This window comes from Anser anser, assembly GCF_964211835.1.
Source record: "Anser anser genome assembly, chromosome: 8".
In the NCBI taxonomy this organism is placed as follows: Eukaryota; Metazoa; Chordata; class Aves; order Anseriformes; family Anatidae; genus Anser; species Anser anser.
Genome location: NC_139728.1, coordinates 16,316,206 through 16,341,842, shown reverse-complemented (window position 1 = coordinate 16,341,842; position 25,637 = coordinate 16,316,206). Strand labels below are relative to the sequence as shown.

General features: G+C 37.4%; 1 protein-coding gene across 6 annotated transcripts in view; it reads right to left on the bottom strand.

Moving 5' to 3' along the window:
* Positions 1 to 25,637, bottom strand: part of LOC310903636 (uncharacterized protein) — a 503,466-nt gene that overhangs the window by 371,738 nt on the left and 106,091 nt on the right. For all 6 annotated transcript variants that reach the window (XR_014587628.1, XR_014587629.1, XR_014587630.1 and 3 more), the window contains one exon: positions 8,667 to 8,771. Coding sequence is in view for 1 of the 6 variants with exons in the window: in XM_083847242.1 (XP_083703368.1) it covers positions 8,667 to 8,771 (105 nt within the window). In the remaining 5 variants the exon portion in view is untranslated. The remainder of the gene's footprint in view (positions 1 to 8,666; positions 8,772 to 25,637) is intronic.

Below are 25,637 nucleotides of genomic sequence, written 5' to 3'. Positions count from 1 at the left end.
TGTCTGTGTGCATTTTATTGAGTAATGAAAACCGAAAGGTTTCATCTGTAAATGATCTACACTTTCCCAAGCTATTTCCTAGGAAACACGACAGACTCAGTGGCAGTCTATAGGTGGCTGGCAGGAACACAAGACCTTGTTTTTCCTTATTCCCACTAAAAGAACCAGAGAATCAGACAAAGGGGGAAACCCGTTTCATCATATATTTGTTGAATTTTAAAGTAAGCACTTCCATATTCTCTCCCGCTGAACTGGTACCACCTTAAACACTTGCAAAAGTTAAGTATCCCCTGCCTAAAAGTTTTCCTAATACTTACATGGGAACACCAGTGTGCAATGGCAAAGGTGCTGTTAAACTGTGGTCACTGTCTACTCTATTGAACAAGATTATTTCTTTATTATCATTATTTTCTGGTAATTGTGTCAGCCTGCACCCATCTGGGATGCCTTGGCTTATGCATGGGGTTGTAAATTCTTCAGGCCAAGGGCCTAAAAGGCCTTTGTAGCATTTATAAAATATATAGAAGAGTATTTATGACTAGGGCTTTTACTGATGGAATACAAGTAGGAATAAAAAAGACCAAAAGTACACAGTGTGATTAATATTTCCATTTTCTTTGTGCTCAAATACCTGTAATTCTCCAGGTAGAATTATGCAGCAATGTAGGCAAAGAAGTGTTACTTCATGAACACAGAGGTCTGCCCTGCCTAACTTACCACAGAGTGTTTTCCCTATCAGAGGAACTTTGACTGCTTTGGTAACCTAAGTAATAGCATGACAATTAAATTTATCCCAACGTTTTCCTTAAGTTTAGCTGCTTATGAGATTTTCATACATTTTTCTCTATCCCAAAGTTCAAAGCCTTCTAACATATTTCTCAGTGCTAATTAAATCCTTATGATACTGTGAGTTGGCAGGAATTCTACTGCATTTGCACAAAGGGAGCCTGGTAATGGGACCACTCCCCAGAATCCTATGTCACTGTGTGGTGCCCTGGAATTTGCTGTCCTCCTGCAGCCCTATCGTTTTGAAGTTTTTTCAATCATCCACAAAAACTAAAGGAACTCATAGGAACCTGAATATGGCAAAGCAATTTGTATTCATGCATGTTTTCTCAATTTTAGTTTTGACCTTCTGAGATAATGTATAAAAATACATGTTGGATAGCTTCAGATGATTTTTTCACTTGTAATTATTTAACATTGATTTTGATTCAGCTATAAAAGCTGATGTGCCTTTCCCATTTTGAACAAAAAAGTAAAACTTCCAGGATATTTAAATATTAAAACGTGGCAATTGCATATGCATAGCAAGTAACAACCTCTCTAAGATACTTCAGAAAAATTGTATTTAGTAGAGTACTTGTGATAAATTATGTATTTATTGTAACAGGGTCAGAAGCTGTTACAATTTACTGTACTTGGTCAAAAATTCACTTTTATAAAAAGTACTTCAGTGTCTCAATGTACATTTAAATGAGAACTTGGATGCGCCAACCACATTGATTTTCATGGGAAGCAAGTTAAACATCTGAGGTCAAATTCTGCTGTGACTTACAATAGTATAAAAAAACCCATAGCATGGCAACTCTACCAATTTTGATATATTTAGCTTTTCCTTATAGATAAAAATATTTTTAAAAATTTGGAATTTTGCATATATTTTCCAAGAGTAGGCTATGCACAGTGTACATAGTACTGCTGTTGTGCTAATAAGTAATGCAGGAGAAAGGCTTCTAACAGAGCAAATGCCTGAAAGGCAAGTGGCAATAAGTGTAATATTGGGTTTGAATCTTAATACAGAGCTGTGTTTCAAAAACTGTTATTCATGTGCCTCTACATATACTATACGAACATAAAATCAGTTCTCAAACTTTCAGTTCTTTAATTACTACATACTTACTACTTTTCTGTTTGTTCTGTTGTCACCAGTAGTACCTGCCAGAAACCTTTACATCATGGTTTTCTGTAGGTATCCATAATAAACTCGAATAATGTCACTGTTAATGGAAGCTTTAGAACTGGGACTGAGAGAAAGTTCTTAACCCACAAATGTGTGTTCTTTATCATAGTGTACTCTGCCTAGGTTTTGCAGTTATAAACTTTTGGGAAAAAAATGCTTTTTCCTGTCTCTGTCGAGCAGTCAGCAATTGCAGCAACTGCCAAAACAGTATGTGAAGAGTAATACTATAATCTATGGCTGGGTCTTTTCAGACAAAGGAACTGAACAACTGCTTATAATGTACTGGAAACCCCAATGACAGCCAGCCTTTCAGGGTGGGTGGGTGGGTGGATGGATGGATGGATGGAGAAGAGAGAGCGAGATGCCTTGGACCATTTCCCAGTACCCATCTGACCTAGTTCACAGTTCAAGCAAATCTTGCCAAGAAAACATGCTTTTCCTATTGTGTACTTATTTAGTCCTAAAATTCATCACATTTCAAGAAAAAGAATTCAGGTTTCAGATTCTCCTCAAGACCCTGGGCAGTTGTGCTTGCAGTGCATGTAACTGTAAAATCGTGCTTCTCTTTTTTCATTAAGAAACCTAAAAAGTTGCTGCTGTCTCTGAGTGCTACCTGTGCAATGCATTGAATGCGATAGGAATCGGTAGAAAAACATAGCAGGTGACCGCGTACTTAAAGGCTCTGACATAGTGCATATGCATAGCTAGGCCAAAAAAAAAAAAAAAAGTATCGCGAACAACCTACATACCAACATTCCCTAATTTGCAAATACTTGCCTGCAGCCTCAGTACTGCGGCATGACCACACTGCTTTCACGTTGCAGAGGTTACGCAGTCTGTAAGAGGAGTGATTGCAGTGCTGTGTAGACACTCATAAGAGCTTAAATTAGCCAGCTCCAATCTTGGTAGCTGTCTTGCTCTAGCACAAGTGACTGCCTGCTGCAAAATCTCCATGACAGGTAGGGTTAATTGGCCCACATTAAGCCTTATGCTGCCATGGCAAGACAGCAACAGTATCTGGTTTAAAGTTAGCTTCCATCTATTGATCTCATACAGTCATTGCTCTGTTGACCAGTCCCTATTGTGAAACTATAATCCAGAAATACTCATTCTAATATATTACAAAAGACTTCAAACATACTTAAGTACACAATATGTCCACATTTCCCCATCATCAAATTTTCTCACAGACAACATGGAACAATTGTGTATTAAAATGCAGCTTGCATGCACCTATAAAACAACATTAAAGTACAAAAATTATTGCAATTCCTTCCCTAAGGGAATTTACCTGACAGAACTTATTTAATTTCTACTTCAGAAGTCTTCACCACAGAAAGACTACATCCACTTTCCAACACTTGAAAAGAACGGTGAATAAAAAATGGCCTCTGTGTTCAACGTAAGCTGAAGGAAAGGGAAGATGCATCACAAAGGGAAGACAAGAACAAACTTATAAAGCAAGGAATTTGCTCAATATTTAAGTGACTGCTAGAAAGCTTCCTTTCATTTTACTAACTTGGAGGCCATGTATTTTCCTGGAGATGTAGCTCTATGTACTCTTTCCCATGCAAGAACAAAATGATGCTTAATTTCTGTAAAAACAAGCAATTCAGGAAAATATTAAAGCAAGAACAGAGCTTTCATTAATTAGGATTTTCTTAATTATTAACTGTTGCATAACCGATTTTGGTAAGTCCTACCTCATCTCTACTGTTCTGGTGGTACATGAAATTTAGAGGGAATCAGCTTCTGTTTCTTTAAAGTATGTGCATTAAATGAAATTGATCCCATTTTCATGTTTCATACCCATATATCTGGGTAGCATTGATAATTCCAGAGAAGCAACACTGACTTTATACTATTACTCTCATTTCATACTGAAAATGCAGTAGAACTTGCGTGCTACATATGTACTTTGGATTCCTTAGTTGTTTGATCACATTGATGAAGGGATATGCAATCAATCTCCCACTAAGACAGTGAGTGGTATTGGCCATAACTCATTACTCCATCAAAGGATTTGGCATTTCAATCGATGGGAAATGATGTGTGATCATTCTAATTTATTATACATCATTTCCCATCAATCGGTGTGCTGAAGCCTTGACATAATAAGTAGTTACAGACACTGTCAATCATTCTTGGTCAAATACCTCTGAATGCCGCCATTCGGTACACCATCAGCAATTCATCCAAACTGCAAATACACATCCAAAATATTCAGCAAGCAGAATTTAACTAAAGGTACCTGAAGAGAGTCACGAAAGTGCTCAGAATGATCTCAAAAGCTTCAAGAACATAAGGAACAGAAGAAAAGAGAGTTATCATGAAAGCGCACTTCTAAAAAATGCATGAAAATAGTGAAAACATCTCTAGAGGGACAGTAAGTTCACCTGGGAAAAGACTGAGGAAGTGTAAGCTCCAATATTGCACTGGGAATCTCCACTAGGAGATTATAGTGGGATCATGGACTGTGCTGCCCACATTACTCTAAGATCAATCTAAATTCTGCTTATTTGTGTCAGCACAGTTCCATTTGACTTCAGTGGAGTTGCATGTGTACATAAAGCCAGGCCACAGTCAGTCTTTGCCTTATTAATGAGATTACAAACCTTGATTATCTTCCCAAAACCTTCAACGTTCCTTCCATCTCCAAAATTCCCCTTATGGTACCCTATTTATAATTCTTTTTAAGGTTTCCTGTTTACTCTGATGTGAACATTGCCAAAATGACTCCCTTTATTAATCATGCTTTTGAAAGTAATTAAATGTAGCTCAACACTTTTCTTCATACGGTAGTATATTCTACAATATTGCTGCGGCACTCTTAATATCAGCAATGTCCAAAAGGCTACAGATTCTCTCCAATCCAGAAAAGTGACAACAACCACACTCACTGTGACGTTACTTATTAAAGCAAAACAAAGGAGTTGGAGTCCCTGATCCTTGTGGGTCCCTTCAAGCTAAGGATATTCTACGTTCTGTGAAAACATGGTTTCAATGATAATTCTTCTTGTGGAATTATTTCAGGAATCCACCCGGCCTCTACACCTACTTACACCTCTTTGCTACCAGATTACTGTGACATTTAATAATTAGTGGTTATTCTTTCATAGGGATGTGATTAACTCCTCTCGTTAGAAACTGCCATCCCCCTTAAGAAATCACTACTCATTTTTGAACCAAGACTAGAACTTTCTCTTTAGAATTTGGTTGTATTTAATCCAGTCATTGGGTACAGAACACAGACAGGCAAAGCATTCATGATACCAAAGAGCTGACGAAACGTTATGAAAAAATAGCATTAAGAGAACTTTCAGAGTACAAAATTAAGCAAAAGCTGGATGATTAACTCCTATTGAAAGCCAGACAATGCCTTCCCTAAGATAGCAAGTGCTCCTGTAGTACATTTCAGATGTCAGACTAGATGATCCAGCAGGTCAGGTCTAGTTCCGCTGTATGTTATCCTCTCTCATTCCTAGCCATTCTTCTATGTTTTTCTGCTTCTCTCCCTATAAAAGAATTTGCACTGTTTCTCTTACACACCTCATCATTGTCACCATCTCTCTTTCTTCAAGATATTGCCTTGTCTTACTGTGTGACAAATGTAAAAGCTATTGTATTGAGTTCCATCTAGCAATATCTCATTATTGGTAAGCTGGTTAGAGATAGTTTGTATGAAACTGCTACATAAAAACAGTACACTGAATCAGCCTTCTTTCTGCTCATCCATCCTTCCTATACTCTTCATTAGATTTGTCAGCTTAAAATAATACAATACTGGACAGTTTAATGTGGCCCCAAAATTGACAGATTTATTTATTCTCTTACTATGAAATATTCTGCTATCCCTTTCTAGTCTTATTCCTCCAGTTCTTGTGTGCTGTTCCAGTCCCTTTACCAGCCTCCAGCCTGATCTTTCCTTACAATGGCAGCTCCCTGAGAAAGGCAATCCATACCCTCTACTGGACATTAAAAATGAAAAATATTATTAAAATAAGGTCAACCCAAGTTAATACTTTTTTTAAAAAATCCCCACATTTTTGCATATACATACATATTGTGAATTGGTGGGGCTTTGTGGTGAGAACTACTTCTGAGAGAGCCTTAGACTTTGTCAAGTGAGTTTACGTGCAAGAAGGAGTCACCAGGCAAACCGCTCAGAGGGTATTTACCTGCTGACAATTCTGAACTTGCAAACACAAGGATTCAACTGGGAAAGATCATTTTAAGAGTTCTAGTACCTTCTTTTCCAAATAGGGAACATAAATGTTACTACATCTAATCAACATATACAGAGTGATATTTGAAATTAGAAATTCAAATACATGCAACAATCTGCTTGCCAACAATCTCCAGACCAAAAATTATTCAGATAAAGTATTTGGTGAATAATTTTGAATAGCAAATTCATCTGAGAGAATCAAAAGCAGCTCACAGACAATTCACAAATGAAAAAAAGTTATACATGCTAAATCATTTATTACGAACTATTTTTCATCTCTGTTCTGTTAATTTGTTTTTCCATTCCAGTCAAAAGGAGGTTCAGAAAGAAGGGAAAAAGGAAAAAAAAATCCTTTTCTTATTTGGCATCTTCAAGTAATTCTTGAGTAATTACCTATTTATTGAGAAGTGAAGAAGTTGAATGTTGACCCAGTCAAGGAGAAAAAAGTCCATCCTAGTGAAAAGATTGTGTATAAAGTTCTAGCCTGATAAGATTTGAAATGAGACTTGAAGGCCTCCCAAACACAGGTCTCATAATTAACAGACTTTTAACTATAGCGGCATTGCCAGGTGCAAATTTAATAAAAGATTATAAATGATAGATGAACCGTATTTCCAGCAGCTGTTTGTAATCCCAAGCAAAAATCTTCATTAAGACAGTGTTAACGTTGTAAATGCTTATCTATTAATTTAAAGTACTGTGAAACATCAAACATTATTCGTTTAGAATACTGCAGTGAAATACAGGCTAAGAAATCATGCTGTAAATAAAACTTTAAAACATTAAGTTTTAAGTCAGACCACCCAAAGTTGCAGTTAATAATGTCAACCTTCCTGCAATCTTCAACAGATTGCCCTGGGAATCAGCTGAACTCCTCAGGAGCACAGCTAAGTGTTACCTAAAATCCAGCTGCAAGACCAGGGTTTTGGTATTCTGGAATTGAAGTCCACCACATTTTGATAGATACAGTAGCATAAAACAAAAATGCCGGCTCCAGCGTTGGCTTTGCTGGAGCTCCTGATGCTGGGCAATTTCCAGGGTTGAGTTCTAAGCACAACCAGCTCTGCTGATATGCTCCAAAATTTTGTTAAAAATACACATTTTTTACATTGATCCCCTTTAATACGATTTAAAAGTAAACAGTATTTGCAGGGAATAAAGAGAGTATTCCTTATCATTCCCCTTTAAAGGAGCATAGAGAAGTTTAAATTCTGATCTGGAGGAAGTTCCCTTGGCACATTGTGTATGAGAGCTTCTTACAACAGCAGCAGTGTATACTTACTGCCTTCCTGTAGGAAATCTCACAAAAGCCCTTCTTACCTGAAGCCTCTACCATTTTCACAGAGCTATAGCTTCAGCAATGCAAAGTATGAAACATCTCCATTTGGCTCCAAAATTTACCCCATAATGTGCGTTAACAACTATGGCATGTCAGATCACTGTTTGTTGTTATGCTTTGTGGCAAGGGTTTTTACAGTATTTTAGCAAGAAAAGCAGCATATGGGAACACTCCCACCACACTCAGACCTCTTCATAAAATTAAAAACAAAGAGGGAATCTACTTATTACTTGTATTCCATTTATCCCATGCAGACCTTACAAAGAGACAGACCCTAAAAAAAAACCATTAAAAATTCACCAACTTTTCTTGATAAGAGCTACAAAGGCTTAAGATTAACTTCCACATTTCACATTTTATTTCACATTTGGATTTTGAGTAAGCTTCTAGCATAAAAAATATCCTGCACCAAACTGCAGAAAACCTCTACCTAGATAAGTTCAATTAAATAAATAGTCTGGTGGATGCTTAGTAATGATTACTTATATGTCAAAAAGTTGCAAGATCAAATGTAGAAATTCCTTGACAAAGCTACCGTAAATATGGCATTTGTCTCCAAAGAGGCCTTGTTCTTCAACCCTCTTTCCCTTCCCTCCTCACTTTTTCATACTTGACAATGTGTAGAACAGTTTCTAATGACCATTAGCATTTCTAAAGATGTAACAGCTGCACTATTTCAGTTTCCAACTAAAACAGAGCTCCTTACTTCTAAAGTAATCTCCCTTTTAGTTACGTTTCTTTCCCCTCCCTTCCTCCTACTCAATGTTTAAACCTCTTTTCTTTTCCCCTTAAGCAACAGGAAGTGAAATTCCATTTGATCATTTGCATGATGAATACATGGCTAACAAGAGATACAAAAGCTAGTCTGTTGAGTAAAAAGATCAATAAGCCACTATAATAATCATTTAAATCAGACAACTCTACTGTATCCTTTGTCTCTCTTTGCACTGCTTACTTAATATTCTATATTTAAAAAAAAAAAAAAAGGTTCATAGTTAATCTGTGTCCTCTGTCTTTATATGTTGTGTGCACACTTTAAAAGCACTCCTTTTTACGTGTATAGAGAGAAAGATGCACCATATAGAAAAAGATTTTGCAGAGCAGTTTGCGGACCAAATAAAATTGTCATTTCTTACCTGAAAAACAATCCACTGCCTTCTGGGGAGAAAATGCCAATAGAGTCAATGTGGTGTGTGAGTCAATTTTTCCTTCTGAATTCAAAGCACCACCAAGTACAATATCTGCAAGGAACCAAATTTTGATGGGAATTACACCACTAAAAATCCAGTAAAATTCCAATGACTGAATCGGATTATTCCCCCACATTTTATCTATGTAAAGAATAAAACAATTTGGCCTAATCCAGACAAAAACAAACTTGCGGACAGATAAAGGAGAAGGGGAAAATCGGTAGTAAGAAGGGAAGCATTGATATGCTCACATTATACTATATGATGCACATAAAACAATTTTAATCCAAGCAGAATGTTATGCCTACGTGACCTTTCAATATTCTTTATGAGCTGTGCCCTCAAATGAGGTAAATAAGAAGCCAGCAAAGTGTTTGTAAAGTTTACTCCCTATTGAATTCTGTAAAACAAATCATATTTCAAGAGCAAATGGAATACAAAAAATAGAATTAAAATATTAATTATTCTTGACAGGCCTTATACGGCATGTACCTTTAGACACTGAAAATGTGTTCAATGTTAACAACAAGGCCTATATGTAAAAGTAAAGAGAAAGTGTGAATCAGGGATGCAACAATGTCATTTTTATATATAAGGAATTACTAATTGTTTAGCAAATTGATGTATTTTGTCTAATAACTGTCTCTCCATAACATGGAGACAATGTAAGTTTATACAACAGGACTTTAGCACCCAGTATCAGCCCTTGGGTACTGGCACAACATCCAACAAATCCACTGCAAATAGTAGACTCCTCCTGTTTCAATACAGCTTGTTTTCTTGACTTGCTGATTTTTTTAACATATCGATTATTCTTTTTTTTTCCCCAAAAATTAACAAACCTACAGTCTATAAGTTTGTGCACATTTTTACTACATGCAGAAACTGGTATAAGCAAGCAGCAGTCATTTTGATATGATAGATTAGAATGGCACAGAAGGAGCAATTTTGGTGTTTCAAGTTAATAATAGGAAAGATTTACCCTCTATGATACATTATGTTAAAAACCCACTTTATAGCCATGTTTAAATAAGGTTCTTATTTAGATCAGAGAGATTAACAACTCTGAAAAAAGTCATTCCAAACTATGAGACACCCATTTGCAAAATACAAGTATGCATTTGTAATACATCATAAGATTGGTTAAGGCATCAGAGTATATTGCTTCACCTTCCATACAATTTTTTACTTATGAACAAAATGCATGCATTTTGGGTCAAATATAATCAGTTAAGGGGACAACCAAGCTTAGAAATAAAACTACCATAGTAAAATATTCAGCCCATTCCACTTATAATTCAAGTCTTTCAAAAGCAAGGAAATTTAGTTAAGACATACAGTATCCTTAGCCCCATGTGCCCTAGATGCAACAGTTAAAAGAAAACAGTAGTCTCCACACTGATCTTTGCTTTGCTTCTACAATGCCTTTCTCTTCACTTTTATACAGCCTTTATGTTATTTCACCTTCGGAAAAGGAGAACTGCATTTTGTAAATAACTTTGAAAAGTGCTGCCTGCTGCAGAAGACATAGAGATTTGCTTTATTCTTTTACTTACAGAAAGATTTATGAAATACAGTAGAAAGATGGATTCAACCACAAGGCAGATAGCTGGTTTCCAAACCCTAAAAAATTTCTGAGGTGTTCAAAGCAAAAGGTTTTGTTCAGTCAGTTACAGAAATAAGGGCCAGCCATGAAATTTAGATCTTCAGTTAGATTTGGAAACACTCGCTTTCCACTAAATTTTGGGCGTTCTGATCTGCGTTTAGATCCGTATCTGCGACAAAGGCTACATTAATTTAGTATGTTATAACAAGAAAAATTCATTCTTGCCACAGACATTAAAAAAATAAAATTCAAAGACGAATCATTCTTCAAAGGAAACAAGGGCCCCATCTGCTGATGTTTAAAATGTACTACATTAACACACGCACCACAGTGTTACCGCAGATAAGAATGGTATTGAAATGAATCGCAAAGACAAATCACTACATTAACTGTGATGCATTATTCTGGCATTTCTTTCATAGGTAACAAAAGTTTTTGCAGCCCCTTGGGTTAACCAATTTCCACTGATGATGAGAGCTTTGCTTATGAAAAAACTAGGAGGCTAGAAAGGAAGGGAATTTAGGCAGGAACACACAGCAATAAAAGAAGAGAATACAGCCAGGCCTGTACATAGCAAAACAAAATTATGTCTACACATACAGGGAGCAGCTACAGAAAATAATAAATCATTGCTATTTAAATCACACCCAATGTGCTCAGATTAGTAATAATTAAAATGTCCAAACACATAAGTAGGACTTTAAGAACAACAATGAAAGCAGGCATCTGGGAAATGTAAAAGTCAAACTTTTCTAAAGATTAAAACATCTTGTTAAATAATCTAATGGTTGTTTATTGAGAGTTCTTAAAACTAAGCGCTGTTTTGTTTATTGAAATCCCCCACACAGCAAGCTTTACATTATCTTATGGCAAAAAAAAATGTCAGCTTAATGAAGACAAACCAAATGTGTTTATCGTGGACAAGAATATTTCAAACACTGTACAAATAAAAAGCCAGCAGCTGAATTTCTAATCATCTCATATGGCTGTATTCTGCAATAAAAAAGAGCGTTTTGGAAGCAGTAAAATACTTTTGTTCTACGTGGTTACAACGTACAAAAGGTTTGGCCTGATATACCTGGACGAAGCATGTGCCTGGTCTCTCTTCCCAAGCCTAGCAGCATGGCAAATGAACCTCTGCTTAATGCTGAAGAAATCATTAACAAAACAAAACAAAAAAAAATTTGCTTCTTTTCTTCTCTCTTGGACTAACTAGAACTACAGCGAAAGCAAGCCAGGTGTTACTTGCATGAGCTGACCAGAACTGTAACTCTGCCATGGCAAACTCTGCAGTCTGCTTTATCCTACCTCAATGAGTTTCTGTGCCATAGATCCTGTTTTCAGGTATGGTGCTGAAGGTTGTCACCGAGTTAGACAGTCAGTGCTATACAACAAAATCCCGCAAATCACTGACGTTCTTATGAATATATTCTAACATATTGTCAGAGCATACATGTAATTCACAAAATTCTTAGTCTTCACTACCAAAACCTTATGAAACTTGAAATGATTATCAACTGGGCAGAGGTCAGAAGGCAACATGCAAAACTTCTTACTGCGTGGATAAAAACAGTAATTAGAAATTCAGTGCTAGTGAATTCTTCAGCGAACATTTATGTAATCCACATGATAAACAGTGCTGGCCCAGCTTTTGCCTGAATAAATTAAAATTCAGAGCAGTCTGAATAAAGTTCCCAGACGTGCTACCAAAGTTCAAGGCATAAAACAAAAATATAGATAAAACTTCATAGCGTAATTGGATCTATGTGGTTCTTTGGCATTTTCTTATAACTGCATCTTTAGAAGAGTTCCTTCTATCAGCTTTTGTATTACAAACCCTATGCAGTCATGTCCACAATCTGATCATTAAAGTGTACGTTAGGTGGAAATATGTTAAATGAGGGATTTGTACAGAGGAGTAGCTAGACAACCTCGCCCATCTCAGAACAACAGAGCATGAGACTAAGGGCCACGAAATTTACCATTCATTTTAGCACTAGCATTCCTGGTTGTATTTATGCATGCATGTTTTTTTTGTTATTTTTTGTTTTATAAAGTGTGCCTTTTGGGGCATGTTATTTGGTTGATCGTTATCACACATAAAGGAGGAAAACAATTAAAAGCTGTCAGAAATCATCTTGTTCGAAAAAGTGCCTGGGAAAAACACAAGCACTCTCCTTCTCGATTGCAGATAACACCAAGTAACTTTGCTATCCCCCTTCATTAGAACACACATCAATCTCCAGTGTGATAATATACGTCGGGAAAAGTAATTATATCTGCATCAGTTACGAGCGTGTTAGCAACAAAGCCACTGCAACTGCATGTTGTGAAAGGTGAATCTACTGCTTTTGGTGAAGCTACACATTGTACGGCGAGCTGACCCAACTGGTTACTGCTGCTGAAATAGGAAGAGCTCAACTCTGCCATCTGCTCACCATTCGGTGCTCCCCGCCATCCAGGCACTCCTGCCTCTGGCTCTTACCTGTTAGCTGTTTTAGCTAGGCAAAACAGTGAAATGTGATGCAGCAAACCAAGAGGACAGGACAGGATCTGCCTATGGAACTGAGTCGAGCAAAGAGTTTGACAGGCGCCAGAGTCTGTGCGGGGAGGGGGCAGGACGTCAGTACTGGGAAGAGGCCTGGGGAGGCGAAGGAAACAAGGAAACGTGTCCCCTTTTGGCAGTGTCAGCACAGCTGAGGCTGTAACTTGATCCTGAATTTCTCAGCTGTGCTGCTGCATTTCTGTAGCATTCAGAAAGCAAGGTATTTCAAATAGCGTGCACCCTGCTCCACCAACAGGGTTCTCACTGCTTCACAGGTGTGCCAGTGTTCCGCTTTGGGGTTTCTGTCCACCTGGAGATCCAGCACTATCTCATCACACAGCAGATGAAGAATAAAACTAGCTAGGAATGATAACATTTAGTATTTACTCGAACCGCTGTCTCACAATCTAAATAACTTTATAAAAAAGCAATCATTAGTGATCACACCTCCATAAATGCTTCAGTCAAACATTACTAAGTCTCAAATGAGGTACATGCTCAACCTAACACGTGTTTCAGTCTCATTGACTTCTATGGCATGAAACATATAACAAAGACCCATTTGAAATCAACAGTGTTAGGACCTACTTACCTTCCAAGTACCACAGAAGAATCAACAACTCAAGTGGCTGGCTATTTCAATGCTTTTCTTGAGCAAACAGCAATATATATCACATTACACACATACAGCTGCCTTGTAAATCTCAGCTACTTCCATTGGGATCATGCATTTCCAAAAGCAAGTAGTTACTCACCATCCCAACAAGCAGTGCCCCCACTCCCCTTTATTGCCTCAGAAGACATCTTTTTAAATGAATGCCATGGCTTGCATGGAATTCCTTCATGTTTTAAACTGACATCAATTTCATCATGTTGTTCCCTTTTTCTTCATATACAAACGCTATTTTATATAACATTATTTACATCTGCCCCCTTTTGATTTTATTTTGCCTTTGAAGAGTCACTTAACATTCTTTGGGAAAGATGTAATATTGAATAAAAAGAAAACATACTTTGGATAGACAAACAGATGTAAGCTGTAGCTCAGCAGAACTGGTAAGATAACTGAAAATTTGGTGAATTACCTTGTGAACATTTTTGAACAATTCCTGATTTATATTTTTATCAGTTCTTTTTTTTACTTTCTTCCTCTCTTTTTCAAGCCATCATAACACATTTTAGTTTTATAAGGGAAAACACAGCATTTCCAGAAATCTGATTGGCAGACATAAAGGCTGGCAAGCACAGAGGGTGCCTTTTTGATTTAATAATGATGACTTATATCTTCTGTTTTGAAAGACCCATAAAACAGAATGGAAGTCTCCTTTCAAACCTAGAATTTCTATACCACTGCTTATGTTTGGAAGAAGCAGCTCATTTTGGCTGCTTTTGGTCTCTTTTGGAGGCATCTATTGATGCTTACTAACATGTTAATGAACAGCATTGCAGTGGTGAAAGTCCTGGATCCGAGGCTTTTTGGAGCTTATTAAAACTTCTCTTTTATCAGCCAGAGGAGATGCTGTAATGTGACACCTGAAAGTGTGCTGTCTCTGAAGTGCTCCCAGTCACTGCTGGACCACAGAGCAACACACGGGGCTGAAATGAACATCATCACAAATAAGACTTGCACAGACTTTGCAAACACATAAAAAGGAAAAAAGCTGAGACTGAAGTTACAGGATAAAAGGAGTGTTCCCGTTACTTTTGTCTTTAGTTAGGTTCTTACCCAGACTTCTCATGTTTTTAGTGCACTATTTGCCATATGCCTAGACCTCATTAAAAAGTAAAGTTACCTTTTATTTATCAATAGTTCTACAGCCACATGTCTGGAACACGCATAGTGTTATTCCAGATGTAGGGAACACACAGTGCATTTTGGAGCTGCTAAAGTCCAAACAAAATCCAACAACAATAACCACTAAATAAGAAAAGATTTAGACGTGAAACCACAAATAAGGAACAGTTAACTTTCTCTTGATAGAGATAATGAGTTTCAGATTCCAGGTGTGTGTGGGTAGGTGTGATTTTAAAGCCCTCTTATCTTCTAAGAAATTCAGGGACACCAAAGAAACACCTGAAAAAGTATTTTGTCCCTGTACCAGCAATTCAGTTCAAACGTTTCCCTTCCCAGACAGACGTAACTATTGTTTAGGTGACAGCCGGGTGGGGGCCTTCTACCACTCAAAAGATATCTCGTATTGTACTATGCAATGACCCTTAAAATTGTTATTGCATTAGATTATAATTGTAGTGTATTTAGCTGTGAAATTGCATGGACACTTTTGTGCCTGTACATTTCTAAGCACTCTCCCTACTTGTAAAGTCAAACAGCATTTTGTTTCCAGCGTTCAGTGATGGCTATCAGTGGAGACAGAAGCACGTATGCACATGCACACTTTCTCTCTGCTCTTTCACAGAGAATTTACATCTGTTTCTTCTTGGTTTGTTGGTTTTTGTTTTCTTGCAGACCAAGGCTTTCTGCTCTTTGCATACACAGGAAACCTCGTAATAACGAATAAGCATGTCCAATAACCTAACTATAATGGAAGTATGCTCAGAGGAAATTGATAATGTTGCCAGCTCCCATTATTTTTGTAAGAGTCATGTGATATTTGCTATTTCTCTTAAAAACCAGACTGCTAAAATCATGCAAGTAGATACGAATTTGAACTGCCATTAAAGAAAGTGTCTACACATCTCGAAAATGAAGTAAAACTTGAAAATATGAACCAAAACAACCCAAAAGGGCTAAAACAACAGAAGAAGAATTTTAAAAAAAAAGGGGGGGGATAAATTAAGTCAGAATTTTAAGGATTTCTTAATTTTAACTCAGTCCTGAAAACTTGGATCTGACAGGTAGTGCCAGCTGGCTAAAACCCTCCAATAAATGCTGAGCACTAAGATGTAAGGAACCAGGGGAAGACGAGGGAGGCATTCTCCCACTTAGGATGTGAATCAGCTTCCCAGGAGAGTGTTCCTGGCCAGCATCTGTAGCAGTAGCACCAAACAGAGCTTCGTTGCTGATTCCATCTTTGCCACCCAGGCCTCACTGCACCTCTCCCCTAAGGGTTGCTATGCTCCAAAATCTGGAGCTAACCCAAGAAGTATTTACTATTTTGTACATCCAAATACTTCTTTACGTGTACAGATCCTAAAAGAACAGGATGTGGTTACTTCAGAAGGACAAAAAAAAATTCTCTCTGTTCAAGTAAGTAAAGTTAGGCTTTTATTTTTAATGGCTATAACAACACTGTACATCATTTATGAGCTAGTTTGTAATGGAAACTCCCATAGAAATACAGAGAACTGGTGACAAGGGCTATCATGAACACGGGATCTGGCACTCAGAGAGGATATAGCTTTTTCCCATGTGGAATTATTTTTAAAAAGTAATTAATAATATACTTAACAAATGAAGTTTAAAAAAAAACAAAAAAAAAACAGTAACCCTCCAAGCTTGTAGTCTAAGTCAAAAAAAAAAAGACGTGGGTAAAAAAGCCCAAGTGCTGGAAGAACTGACATTTAAGAAAATAAGGAAACATTTTCTAACAATTAGTATTTAAAATGATTTTGTACGCTGGAGAAAAATGGAGTGATGTGGTTAGAGTGCAGTGACACACAGACCCATGGCCATAAACCTAGCCTCTCTGCCAGTACACTGGAGTCCTTTCCTTTCCACTGGAGGGGAAGAAGGTAGCCTGGTCCTCAGCTCCGCTGCTCACTGACGTGCAGATGACAGAACTCACCCTGCCTGACATCCAACCTCAGGCTTGGTGAGAGGCACGTCATGCTTTCTCCTCTCTATTTCAGGGAATCTTATTAGTCATACAATGCATAGTTTTCCATGTAAATTCAATAACTACAGAGAGGGAGAAAAACTAACAGAAAATATCTTACCAGATGGAGAAAATTGAAACATTACCCTTGTTTCTTTGCCAGCACAGATCCATTCTGACAGGCTGGAAATGATTTATGGGTGGGGGGGCATGGAGGAAGAGAGTATGGGGAAAAGGGAACATACTTACACTAGCAGAGAGATTATTAATTGCTATACAACGTTCAGATCTTTGCATTGTTTTGCATGCAATTAGTTACAAGACTTACATATGCAGCAATGTTTGCATGCTGATCTCTGCATGAGACAAATAAACGTAGAGTATGTGATGCATGTTAGAAATCGCTTTCAAACCACAGTAGAAGACACTGTGGTAAAGAAATGATACAATATGGCAACTCAAAAGCTGCATTCAAGGAAACAGATTACCTCTGAATATATGAATAGGTAAATACTACAGCATGTTCAAGATTAATACTAATCATTACTATTTTAATATATAAAACGTTATGGATATTGCTACCCAGCAGCGATCAGGCAGATATCTACTCTTCGTAAATTAAAAACAGATATTTTTCTGTATCTAATTGATTTTTACATTACATTAGGCAGCCAAGGCTGCAACCTTCCATGACATAGTATCTAAATAAACATTTATTAAAATATTTTAATTAGAATAAGAGGGAAAATATTGTTTCCAATTATGTTTTCAGAAGGAAAAAAAGCAGACCTATTAAGAATTAATGTAAACATAAGTGTAATGTAACATTTAAACACAATAATTATGCCATATGATTTATACATTGTGAGTTATTTCTAATTCCTAAACTTTTAAAAAGGACTATTTACACTAAGGCATTTCCTGCCTCTCACACCTCATGTTTTTGAACCTGAAAAATAATAAGATGGGACACACTAAAACGTGAGTAGTAATTTTACAAACAGAGGCCTATCTGTGTTGAACAGCAAGTCACAGAATTTATCTTATAGATGCACAAGACTTAATGGTCATTAATAACATTCTCCTGCCAGGGCAGGAGCCCTAGGATGCTGAGGTGCTTTGTCTGGTCTAGCTGTAAACGTCCCAAGTGACTGGGCTTCTGTCATTTCCCTCGAAATACTAACCAGGCAAAAACTTATTCCCAGGGGATTCTGCAGGGATTGTCAGAGTCTCCGCACACCTTATAATTTTTTGCTATATAGATGCATATACCTGTGTGCGCAGATATTTTGGCTCCCTCTATTCTTTTTTATGGAACAGTGAGTTTCAGATCCTGACATGATTTAACACAGGGAGATTGAGTCAGGCACAGCACACTGGTATAATCTATAGTTTATAGTGCTGATAAGTTGTCATGCCTTACTGAAGTCATACATTTTTGATAGTATAGTTCCATACCACCAGATATATATACACATGAAGAGGAATTAGTTTATACCTCACAAACCAGGCAAAAGTTGGTGTGGAAGTGAAGACAGGATTTTCCTTGCTCCACCAAGGAGCTGGCAATGACATGACTGTCACTGCGGGGAAGCAAACAGGGAGTCTTCTGTGCCTTTTAGTGTAAGACATTATCACTTTACCAAGAGCTGCTGGAAGAGCTTCTGGCTGTCATATAAAACTTGGCCCAATGTTCTTGACATTGATATAATCCTGTAGTCACACTAAAGACATAACGAGGGTGACTGGTAAGGAAGGCGGGGTTCCTGCATCTTTTAAAGAAATAGTTACTAAAGCCTGGCCCAAGGAAAGAACTTTTGGAATGGGCATTTCAGTAACGAATGTATGCCTGCATCATGCAAACAGAAGTGGGGTCTCCTGAGGAAAACAGGTTTACACAGCCCTATCATCTGTCAGTCTTTCCCTTAATGACTTTTGGCCAATTTGAAGTAAATCTCAAAGTATTGGGATTGGTAAGTGAGAGCAGGAGTAAGACATACCAGTCTTCTCTGGGAGTCAAACATGTAAACATAGTTCAAGACTTAATGAAACATCTTAAGGTCTCTGACTGCAGGTCCTACCCTTTAACAAGACACATACATCTGCCTTAGTAACTGAATATAGACACCTTTGTTACACAAAATTTAGGCAGTTCTACTCAATTGTTTATTACCTTAAAAAATCCTCTCTTATAAGCCTTCATTCCTTTCAACTAGTGTCCTTCCTTTTCCTCTCAAGAAATTACTCTCATTTTTACAACAGTTGCTCTTAGATACTGCCATAAAGAGTGTGGGTTTTATGCACTTCATTTTAAAAGTATTTGTGGAGGGGAAAAAAAGAGACGGAAAAAAGCTAGTCCCAGTCTAGACCTTACAGAGATGGACAAGGATGGTAGAAAAGAACTAATTGGCAGACAAATATATTGGAAATCTAAATAATTTCCCTGGATAAGAAGAGTAGCATCAAATACGAATGTGCCTTATTCATCTCCCTCTTCAACTCCAAGAGGCTAGTTCCTGCCATTCCTCATTTTTGTGTCATCATTGACTTTCATTCCCTTTGTCTTCCATCACATGTTTCTGCAAGTCTGTAATAAACCAACCATAAATATCAACTATATAGCATTTCTCATTCATATCTCCTCACAGACGACTACACTGCCATCGTGCTGGCATCCTTCCCTTCCAGCTCCATTTCAGCCACCCCAGGATTATCACACAAAGCAGACGGCATGACCACAACCACCTCCATCCTCTCTGTCATTCATTTGCAGGGCTTACTCAAAAATGTCTGTGGAGTCTACACTCACTTCTAGCATCTACCTTACTGCAATCTAACAACACTGAAAGAGCTGACATCCCCTTTGTTCCCTCTTTAAAAAAAATAAATAAATAACACAAGTCACCATGTCTTCCACACCACCACTATTTCACAGCACAACATGGCTAAAATCAGTAAATTCATATTTAGTGTCCTAAATTACTAAGCACTTTGATTTTAAATTCAAAGCACTCAGCTGTCAGAACATTTAACAGCTTAACTTTACTCACTTATTATTAAAATCTTGGTTTTGGCTCCTGTTCACATAATTCACTTACACAAATATCATAACTTATTCAGTGCAGAATGCCTCTAATATCTAATATTCATAACACTCTGTGTAACAGATTTCCTATATTGCCTTCACATCCAGCACTACACATATAATCCTGTAAAAGTCTTTACAGGAGGAGAAGGTAGGATTCAGGCATCATCATCTAGCATAAATAATAAAAAAAAAAAAAAAGAAAACCTTGACACTTCTGAAGTGATTTTTAATTATAATTTATTTTAATTAACATTTGCTATTTTACAAATGTTTTACTGTAAGCACATATTCTAAATGTTCTATGGTTAATCTGTGACTGAATTCTGTTCGACATTTTTTTAATGTTCTACATCACAGGCAGCAGAATCAGAGTCCTTACAGATTTTAAAGATTAAAACTCTGCTGGGGCTCTGAGATACCAATATCCATTTCTCTGAGTTAGCACTGATGGACTCGCACATACTTACTGGCGACAGAACTTGCAGTATGTGGCATTTTTTGCATGTTTGTTTTTAAGGCAGTTATAGTATACGGGATACAATTTGACAGCCATGTTATCTTCCTTTTTTATCACAATGGTAACAAATATTCTGCAACCTAATTTGTCAGGATTGTTATTTTCATATTTACCACAGTACTTCTAAGTATTGCTGAACCAGATAAAGATTTGTGAGCCGTTGTGTTTAGCAGCTCCCTTTAAAGTGAATTACACGTCTTACTAACAGCCGTGCAGAAGCACAAGAAGCTCAGAAATAATGAATACACTACGCAGCGGCATTTTTGCCAGCCCTAGGATTCTCAAAACTGTACTATATCCCCAGTGATTGCACTGTCATTATAATAGGTAATCATTAGATTTATCTTTTATATAATTTGTAACATCTTATAGTATTATATGTGCATTTATGTAGCCTCATTACTGCCAGGAGTCCTCTTTAACTGTGATGATAAGTAAATAAAGTAGAAATTACACACCAACAGGAACCTGGAATATGTTGTTTTACTGGATGTCTGAGAGCTCCCTTTAGCAAAGCTAATCTGCGCAGCAGTTACCATTATTTCTACCTCAGTGAGCACTTCCTAATTGCTGTGTTATTGCTTGTGAAGAAAATATATTATTAAAGTCCACAACTTACGACTTGTTGCACATCTATACAAGGAAAGAAAAAAACGCGTTTCATCAGGCCTTAATAGGTTTTGAATAGGTTGATCAGCTGAGGTTGTTTTTTCTTACAGATCTGTTCATTACCCTTTCATAATGTCAGTATCTCCTTCTAACAGTCAAGATGCATTCATAATTTATTCAGAAACCTGGAAACATTACTAAACCAAATCTACTTAATTCCCTGTGAATCAGTTCAGGCCTATTTTGGTAGCGATTTGTAATGAACAACAATTATAAGCCCAAAGGAATTAGTATTCCTTTTTAGTTGTTAGCGTTTTATACCCAACTATTGGTCCATTGCCAGATAATGATCCACAGAGCATTAGATCTGTGTATTAATATTATCTTTACAAATGCAATGACACTCAGTGGAGGATAAAGTTTTGATGGACTCCTGCCAGTTACAGCCCTATATTGTCAGGAAAAAGTTCAGCATTAGCACTTGGTTCTGATGGGACCGCTAAGAACAGGGTGACCTTCAAAATGCAGCAATATAATCAAAATGGCAAACAGCAGCCACTGAAGTTAACACAGAAAACAACTTCAGCATTTCATCGTGCTCAGAATTACCTAGATGCAACAGGTGTGCAGAAAGCAAGGCTTATGAAAGGATTTTAGGAAACAACAGAATGCTCTGCATTCTTCCCGTTCAAGTAACACTGCTGACACCTCTTTTAGCAAGGAAGCCAACACTCAAGAATTCCTGAAAAGATGATCAGCTTTCATTCACTCATGGCCAGATTGTACTGGTTTTGTAAGTTCTGAATACTGAACACCAGCGACTTTTATGGGGTATCTGAGGTAAGACATACGAATTATTTTAAGGAACACATTTTATACATTCTAGTAGGGAATAACACTGTGCACTTGTCCTAAGAATAAATATTTGTCATTTTAAAATTTTCTTAATACATAGACAAGATGTAGTTGCATACAGAAAATAAAAAGAAGACACAGGAGCCACACACATTCCAAAACCTACTCTTGTAACCTAGAGTGGCTTCTGCTCAAACTGGAAAAAAAACTTTTTGAAAAGTGAGAAAAACAGAGCCTAATAAAAATGTTAGAAATAATATTGCCATGTTCTGTGTTAATAAGGGGAGGATATCACTATGCTGAGAAACAGGCTACTGGTATATTACTGATGTTACTTGCTAAATATCTCATTCTGAATTGGACTCCTGACTAATATACATCATTCCCAAGTAGCTTGCATCATGACATCCATGAAGCTGAGTGAATGTTTTTATTTGTTTTCACTCTTGAGAACCCTGGGAACTGTGAAAACTAGAATGCCTTTCATTCAGGAGCTGAGCTTTCAGTTCAAGCTGTCTTTTTCAAAAATCTTTTTCAAAAAGGTCTGATTCTTTTATCACGCAGAATGAATAAGTAATAGAGAGAACAGCCCAATATATTTGTCAGCACTGGAGACTGGCCATAGGATGTCCACAGCCAAAAGCAGATCAGATTAACCAACAAGATGCATATTTTCCAAGGCAGTGCAAGACCAGAAGTCCTTTAACAGGATCCCTGTAAAACACCTAGGCATCTAATTGTCATTGTCTATGAAGAGAGTTAAGATCCTGGGTGTTTTCAAAAACTCTGCTAGGAGTACATCTTCAGGAACTTAAATACCTTTAAAAATTTGCTGTAAGGCCCTCAGCAGGTAGCTTGCACAGCCTCATATGTTTTTGGGAAAAAGAGAGAGAGAGATAATGCTATGTTTTGGTCAGAGCAGCAGCAAACATTCAGCATTTCATGTATTCTTTCTCCTTTTACATGAAGAAGTTGATGACAGGAATTTCTTTGATGCAAAACTGTTTATTTTCAAATATATGTATGTCCTGTTCCCCTGAACACAGCGGGAAAATTGTACTTTCTCAGTGCAATACGCTTCTTCTTTCTAGCCTGTGCTGGGGGGGTCCCTTCTAGATTTTTTCAGCACCACGCTGCAAGTGTCTTCATTTTCCTGCCTGTCCTCCCTCTGCCTCTGCAATACTGGCTCTGTCTGCTCTTTCTTCTGTCCATGTTATTCAAATGTCCTCTTCATTCTCTCTCACAAGGATGAATTTCCTAATTCCTGGCTTTGCATTTGGTCCACATTGAAACTCCTTCACCTTGCGGACCAGCTCTGGTCCTGCCTTAGCTTAGACTTTCAACGGCGGGTCAGCTATCTTACTCCACAGCACTTTAGTGGCTTCTTAAGTGTATCCCACCAAATGCACACAAGATCTCACAAATAGTAGCTTTTACCAAGCCCCTGCTTGGTAAACTAAACAACAGGTATTCCCAGCTTTACATAAAGCTTTAGGTCATTTTACTTTTTAAAGATCCTATCATCAACTGAACAGCTTCAAATATGTCTGATTCACATCTCAAAGTACGTTGTAACAAGAAGCATCTCGTTAAAAACTCACGCAGCAGCATTTCAGACTATTTAAGACCCGCTGGAACAAATATTACTCTGAATTGCAAATCTGTACAGTTGGGAAAAATCAGTCTAATTTCTGCAGAATTTCTCTATAATTTCAGTTTTGTAGCCATACTGAATCAAGAGTATGTCGAGGCTTAACCAACCTGGCAGCAGAGCTAAATCTGCAAAGTCAGTTCTTTTCTCCATTCCCCTTCACTAGGACACAGCAGATTCTGGTGTTCCTCTGCAAAGAGGAAGCTTTGAATTGCTGGGACCCTCCCTCAGAAATCAACTCACTCATGTTACATAGCAGACATGCTTATAAGGGAACTATCTCGACCACTTCCTCCTAACCAACTCTTCTACACCAGCAACAATCAAATCCTTGCTGCTGTAGTTACTAATGGTGACTTTGTGTCCTCATCTAAAAATACACCACAGCAGAGAAAGAAATTGCTAGAAAAATAAAATATGTGAACAATGAGACTCATCCTCCACATTTCTGTTTTTCCCAAGTGGGAATATGGTGGGAAGGTGCAGCTCATTGCCGATGAACAGAAGGAATATGGCAAGGTAAAGTACAAACCCAGCCTGTATTGCATTTTGATCTATGTTAACATTAATATCACCTATACTGGCATACCTGAGTGTGTATTAGTGCTGCCAATAGTACTCGCAACGTAGCCCCTAACACAGACCGCAGTAATTTGTCTCAGAAGTGTGCTCACAGCTAGGCCAATTGCAGATTGCCACAGTAGGGATCTCTGGAACCTCCTCCTTCCATTTCAAATACTGCAATCAGTAAAAGTATCAGGCACTAAAAAAATAAATAAAACTCTTTTCTTTTAACCTGAGGCAAAAGCCAAAGCTTGCTACTATAGTACCCAAATGGAAATAATTAGTCCTTGGGTTTTCAAGTGGCAAAAGCAAATAGGTTCTTCTAAGTGCAATTAAAACTATACCACGTAGTGAATTCATTGCTATTGATAGTTAAGATTTTCAGGCTGTAAGCACAAGTTCCTAACAAAATATTGGTGATTACCATTCCACTCTAACAGAGCATAAATAATGCCAGAAAATATCATGAGATTCCTTCATCATTTCCCTTCCTTCATCCACAGAAATAACCTCAACAGACTGAAAGCATCTTTCCTAAGTAGAGACTGCATTTGTTATGCCGTTACAAAACAATATCATAAAGCACCTTAAAAATATTCAGCATCTTATTTAACAAGCTACACTTACTTCACTTTCATTTCCAAGGTAAGCGAATAGGATTGTTTTAAACAAGGGAACAACAACACCCACCGTAACTCTTCCCGCTTTAGAGTGTCCTTATCAAAAATAACTCAGAAACCCCCCTGGCATTAATTGTTATGCTTTTAAGGGCTGATTTGAACATCAGAGAGAAGCCTTTGAGTATGAAGAAATCTTTTGTTTGATGATGTTTGGGCTCAGCATGACATCTACTGTTCCTCTATGTCCTGCTTTTATTTTGAATGCAAGATAATAACCAAACCATAGTTAGATCTGGATAATAAGTGAAAAATGCAGAGTATAAACATCTTACTTCTCATTAGCGACATTCTGCCTAGCAAAACAAAAGGAATCATAAGCTGTAGTTAAGCGCTACTTCAGTTTAACCCTCCACTAGTTATCAAGTAATTTCATGAGGATATTTTCAAGAGGGAAGTCAATTGGACAACCTCATCTGATGAAGACACAGGCAGCAGTAGGAGAAAACAAAGTTTATTCTTTCAAGTAGGTTTTTTTCCCCTCCCCCTTTGGAACCTGTTAATAATTAAAACGTTCATCGGCAATCTGGTGACAAGACACTTGAGCTTGATTTAATTACGGATTGCTTTGGTTTTGAACCAAGAGCAACAGTGATTACGTGGAGGTTCATATTGCCTTTTCTGTTGTGCTTCTTGAATACTTTCTCATGCATTTGAGTGGTGGGAACTTAAAAAAAAAAAAATCTAATAGAGAAAAAACTGCCTAGAACAGGAAATAAATATTTTGCAGTGTTTGAAAAAATAAAAACTGAAGAGAAGAGAATTACTTAAAAATTAATAATTTCATGGACAGAACTAAAATACACAAAGGTTCTGCAGAACAAACATTGAGGAAATCAGGCTATTAAAATAAAGGGTGATGGAGCAGTATATCAAAATCAGTCAGGTCTGCAGCATGCTTGACACTGAATGAAAAGACAGAATGCTCTAGTGCAGGAAATAACCAAAGAACAGGAGTCAATCACAGCCAAAATCTTTTCCCCAGTGGCCAGCTACAATAAATCCAACAAGGCACTGGGGAGTTCCATC